The sequence below is a fragment of the Otolemur garnettii genome, unplaced genomic scaffold, assembly GCF_000181295.1.
Source record: "Otolemur garnettii isolate 467f Iridium unplaced genomic scaffold, OtoGar3 scaffold00105, whole genome shotgun sequence".
NCBI classification, from domain to species: Eukaryota; Metazoa; Chordata; class Mammalia; order Primates; family Galagidae; genus Otolemur; species Otolemur garnettii.
In genome coordinates, this window is record NW_003852500.1 from 3,638,047 (window position 1) to 3,644,013 (window position 5,967).

Genomic DNA, 5,967 nt, shown 5'->3' on the forward strand with positions numbered 1-5,967 from the left:
CCCCGGCCAAACTGCAACAAAAAAATAGCTGGGCATTGTGGCAGGCACCTGTAGTCCCAGCTACTCAGGAGGCTGAGGCAAGAGAATTGCCTAAGTCCAAGAGCTGGAGGTTGCTGTGAACTGTGATGCACTCTACTGAGGGCAACAAAGTGAGACTGTCTAAAAAAAACAAAAGACAAAAAACCCTCACTGAACCCAAAGAGGTTGGATGAGACAAATTTTCTGACCAAGTTCTTACATGTTCACATGGCCACTCTGAATTGAGAGATAGCACATGAAACATTTTGGAGGCTTAGATGTGTCCACCTGGGGCCAGCACTGACCAAGACGACAGACTCCTACACCAATTATCTGGGGTTTCATTCAAGCCAAGAGTATCGCTAAGCAAGGAGGAATAACATGCTCTCTTTGGGGTGGGGAGAGAGGAAGTGAAATCCTTCTGCCTTTTCTTAAAAAAGGAAGGGAAAAAAACCAACAAGCCTTCTCTGAACTGTTTCATTTGTCTCTGAAGCCTGGCACCCTTCTCCCTGGCAATGAATTCCAATGATTCTTTAGCTCTGTCTGGTCTAAAAGGCAGGAAACCTGCCGTGAGATGATAGAGCTTTCTAAATCAACAGTACTTTTCTTCCTGCTTTTTGTGCTTGGTGGTTTCTCAACTTCACTGAAACTCTTTTCAAGCTAACGCTGAGTTCTTGGAGTCTCCTTGGTGGTGTGTGGGGTCACATTAGCAATAGGCCACAGCATGGCTCATCCCCGCTCCCCATATCCATGATGTCATGGCTGTGGTGGCCTCAGGGAGGTGCTGGAGACAAACAAACCAGGGGCCTTGCCTTAACAGCATCCCTGTTTGGAGGAGCCTGTCTCCCTGATAGGTAAAGGTCCCCAAGTACACAGCCTAGCAGAATAGCCTGCTGACTCAGGGCTCCTAGGGTTTTGGGGTCCCCAGTGTCCACCTTGGGCTTCATAAGACACCAGATGCCACAGCCACTGGGTCATCATTTTTACTACAGGCACATACAGTGACCCGAGCCCAGATAGGCCCCAAACCATTCCTTCTCCTCAAAAACTGGCCTCAAGCCCCCACTGCTCACCCAGATAGCGGCCTCCAGCCTTGATGACGATGGCGCTGCGGCTCCGTGTCTCCTCCTCAGCCTGTGCCATACTCTGCCGTGCCTTCTGGTAGGAGTCGTCAGTGGCACACACTGTGATCTTGTCCTGGATGCTGCCCAGGCAGTCCAGGAGGATGTCTCCATGGCTACAAGACAAAGGGCCAGGCCAAGATCACCATCTAGGACAATGTGGGGAGGTTCCACTGAGGGTCCCAAGACCCCTCACCCCACAGAAACAAAACATGTCAATGGGGCATGTGTGGCCCTAGACCAAGGCAGTGGGTACTCAGGGCCAGGGGAGCCTCACCTGGACACATACTGCTGGATGCAGTCGAAGCTGCCCTGCGGGCTGTCACGGCCAATGTTGGAGAGGTAGAAGGAGAAGGTCCGGGACTCCGAGGGGCAGTCAGGCTGGGGGATGGAGATGTGCTGTGTGGAGGGGGGTGGGGGTGTCACCAGGAGTCCTTGGCGTGGAGGAGACCACAAGACAGGCCAGGGTCTCCTCCTGGGTCCGTCTCTCCTACACACACCCTTACAACACCAATGTGCCAGCAATTTTCTCTAAAACACAGCTATGCTTTCCTGACAGTGATGGTACTGGGGGCCAATGTCCCCACCACCTGCCCTTAGCACCTATGTGGGGTGGGGGTAGGAAGAGTGAGGCTGTGTCTATTTTTCTAACAGTCTGAGGACACAGCTCTCAGCATTTACCTGGAGACAGGGACCCCACCATGATTGTGTGACCCTGGGGAAGTGGCTTGTCTAAACTATTATGCATTTTCCCACCCAGATTTGGCCCAAGACACCCTCTAAAGCAGTCTTCCTAATGACTAGTCAACCTTCCTAATGCCGCAATGTGTTTTCATTCTTACAAAGGGGTCACAACCTACAGGTTGAGAACTGCTGCTCTAAGGTAAGATTTGACAAGCGGGGTATCAGCAGCTGCCCCACAACTCTGGCACCTCTGCTTGGTGACACTTTCTTGGCATTCCCCTACACTGAACATGGACTCCATGTGTGTCCATTCACCATCCTGTGGCCATTAACAAGGCAGGTTTGGGCCCTATGGGTCTCACAGATCAATAGTGTTGTCCACATCATGGGTAACATATGACAAAGAATATGTGTCACGGTGTACACAAACCTGACTTTGAACAGCATCCCTGAAGCCCTGCCCAGGAGGATGGGCAGCCTGGGGCAGGAAGATGGACACTGTGCTATCCCAGCCAAGACGCAGGGCTTAGGGCAAGAGAGCATCACAACAGAGGATAATGCTTTCTAGGCTAACCCTCTGTCACCAGAAGTGACCCTTCCTGAAACAGTCCCTGGGCTTGAGCACACAAGGTCCTGACAGAGAGGCAGACATGCAAAGGGGGCAAGAGTGGTCTATGAGAACTGGGACACATAAGAAAACATTGGGCCTCGTCCCTGAGCTGCCACACCCTCTCAGCAGCCCTAAGCCCCATCTTTTCCTCCATGACCTGTGGACACTTAAATACTTCATCAACATAAGACAGAAAGGGAAGATCCAAGGGTGAACCCTGTACCCCTTGCCCTGTCAAGCTGCCACATGCACCCATGGAAGGCTTCACCTATCTGTGCCCATGTATGAGACTGAGAACACAGCTCTTATCACCCAGGCACATAGAGAAACACTGCTCCCCTGGACCCTGCTGTGTAGCTACAGCTGGGACTTGGTCCTCAGGACAGTGTTGGGACTCATAAGGCAAGCTATGCATCTGGCCTGGAGTCAATGGTGCTAGACCCAAAGAGTCCAATGCCCGTCCCTGCTCCTGGGCATGGCTACCCTGGGGCAACCAGGCAGTCTCTGCAGTAGCAGCCATCTGGGCTGATGATCCTCCTGTCTCCACTTTCCCAGGCTGAACCTTGTTCCAGGAGAAAGGTTGTTCCCTCCTGGAAGGAAGCTCCTTGCTCCCATCCCATCCCCTAGCACCCCCTCTCAGCCTCAGGCATGTCCCTACAGGGCAACAGACTTTGTCCCTGCCCTGCTGCTGCAGAATCATAAGCTGGGGTGGGGTGGGGTAGGTTCAGGGCTCCCCGGACATATGACGGTAGAGGACAAGGGCAAGGTCCATCTTGGTTCCCACCACACCAGTCCTAATCTGAACACAACCATGTGGTTTTACTAGGGTCAGAGAAGGATGGAGCAGCTTACACTCAGCATCTGAAAAAATCACACCCTAATTGCATCTGATGACTCAACTCTGGGGCTCAGAAACACATGCACACAAACACATACCCCCACAGCCTCTGCTGGACACCCTGAGGCTCTAAAGGGGCCAGGTACACATTTGATGTGGTGACCCAGAATGCAGCAGCCAAGGGAAGCTCAGGGACCACAAGTCTAAGAGAGTCTCCGACTGAACTAAACCCTGGTGTTGGGGGGTTCTCCCTCCACAATCCCCCTCTTTTTTTTTTTTTTTTTTTGAGACAGAGCCTCAAGCTGTCCCCCTGGGTAGAGTGCCATGGCATTATAGCTCACAGCAACCTCCAACTCCTGGGCTCAAGCGAGTCTCCTGCCTCCGCCTCCCAAGTAGCTGGGACCACAGGCGCCCGCCACAACGCCTGGCTATTTTTTGGTTGCATCCGTCATTGTTGTTTGGCGGGTCCAGGCTGGGGATTCGAACCCGCCACCTTAGGTGTACGTGGCTGGCGCCTTAGCCGGTTGAGCTATAAGCGCCGAGCCCACAATCCCCCTCTTTAACGCCTGCTGCACTCATGGTCCTGGGTCTGACTGAGACTGAGGCACTCCTGGCCTGAATCCCAAGTTGCACATGACTCCCAGCCAGCACTGGCTGGGCCCCTCACAATGCAGTCCTGTCCCTAGCAAACACATACCTCACCTGGTGGGTGGTCAAGCAGGGTTTGCCCTGGCTCCAGAGAGATACCACTGGGCAGAGAGCTGGCAATGAGACTCGGCCCTGGAGACACAAGACTCAAGGAGACTGATGCAGCAGGGCCCACCCTCTATAGCAGACAGGGACAGTCATACACACAGTCAGCACCATAAGGGTCCCTTGTGAGCCTGCCCAGCCACCAGTGACCATGCTTCTCTGGAGTAAGGGACCAAAGAAGCATCACTGTGCCCCCTCTCACCCTTGGATCTTCTTCACACAGGTCCGTATGTCTGCTCCAAACTCTTTCCTTGAAGGGGGAGTGTACAGCCAGGACCAGGTGTGTGCAACTATAGGGGTGCGGGGCTGAGAGCAGGGGAGCTGCACAATAATGGGTGACACAGGCTTTAATGTTGATGCTCAGGAGGGCATCATACTACTGGTGACAAGGGGAGACACATGTGGCTAGTGTCCTTCCAGATTGGGGGGGTGGGAGGTGGAATAGACACCTGAAGGAGACTGTCAAGAAAAGGTTTTCCTGGAGCCAGGCCTGGCAGGTTCTCATGGCCTCTGCCCTCCCTGGCGCAGATGTATTGCCTGCGCCGTGGAATCCTCTGGAATGGGCCGTTTTGCTGGTTAATGTTTACCAGTCCTAGGAACCACACAACAGTGGGGTGACAGCAGCCCAGGAGGCAGGCATTCTCTGCCTAGAAGCCAAGAGCTCAAACAAAATGCAGCCCCTGCTTGGCTGCTGTGCACCTGTGCCTTCTGGACAGAGTCTCAGCCGCCCCTTTTGGAGCTATATAAGGGTCCCAGTGATGATGCAGTCTTTTGGGATGTCATGTGGCACTCAGATGGCCTGAGCAGGTTTGGATGCATTTGATGTGTGCTGAGGCTCTAGGTTATTGGTGAGCTTATGGTGGGGAGCGGTCATAAATCTAAGCAAGTGTCTTGAGTTCACAGACAGATGTATGGACAGAGCCTAAAGAGGTACAGGACATATAGACCTAGTGGTTCTCACAGCAGGTAGGATGCCTGCCAGAGCCCTCTCACCTCTTCCCCTTGTAATGTCCCAAATTGGACCCTACTGCCCTCCTAGAGACCTCCCAGACCTCTTTTGCAGTTTGCAGAGAAAGAAGTTGAAGAGTTTTAAAGAGACAAGTTAAGTAGGAAGCCTGCAAAATGATCAAGGAAAAGGCCCTCAATATTCTGCACAATTAAAAACATAGAAACAGGCAGTGGGTGACCCTAGGTGTTGTCCATACAACACAACAGGAACCCAAAATACCAAATGATGAGGGCTTTTCTCTGGCCAGAGAGGTTTTCAGGTAGTTTTCATTATTTTTATTTCCCAGTGAACTCTCAGTATACACACACACACACACACACACACATATTACATATGGGTGTGTATATATATGTATATATTTTTTTGAGACAAAGTCTCACTTTGTTCCCCTTGGTAGAGTTCTGTAGCATCATAGCTCACAGCAATCTCAAACTCCTGGGCTCAAGCGATTCTCTTGCCTCAGCCTCCCGAACACCTGGTACCACAAGCACCCACCACAACACCTGGCTATTTTTTTTGTTGCAGCTGCAGCTGTCATTGTTGTTTGGCAAGCCTGGGCTGGGTTCGAACTTGCCAGCCCCGCTGTATGTGGCCGGTGCTCTAGCTGCTGAGCAATAGGCACTAAGCCGTATATTCTTCTTTATAAAGTGAGTGGCTGAATACAACACCTAGGAGGGAAGCATCCCCTTCTACTCAACTAGAGGCCTCTCTTCCTCAGCCCCAAACCCAGGGCACTTTCTAACCACCTACTTCTCTTCTAAGGATCACTCACCAGGCTGTGGCTGTTCAAAAGAACCACATGCCATGCTCATGTAGGGTCCCCAACACAGATGGTTCCAGATTCTGAAAACCCCCCAATTTAAATGTGATTTATTTATTTATTTATTTATTTATTTATTTATTTTTGGAGACAGAGTCTCACTTTGTCACCCTC

General features: G+C 51.9%; 1 protein-coding gene across 1 annotated transcript in view; it reads right to left on the bottom strand.

Moving 5' to 3' along the window:
• ELL (elongation factor for RNA polymerase II) overlaps positions 1-5,967 on the bottom strand; it is a 90,665-nt gene that overhangs the window by 19,879 nt on the left and 64,819 nt on the right. Inside the window, exons 3-4 of the mRNA XM_003796567.2 lie at positions 1,417-1,538; positions 1,092-1,255 (exon numbers count right to left, since the gene is read on the bottom strand). Of these exons, the coding sequence (XP_003796615.1) occupies positions 1,092-1,255; positions 1,417-1,538 (286 nt within the window). The remainder of the gene's footprint in view (positions 1-1,091; positions 1,256-1,416; positions 1,539-5,967) is intronic.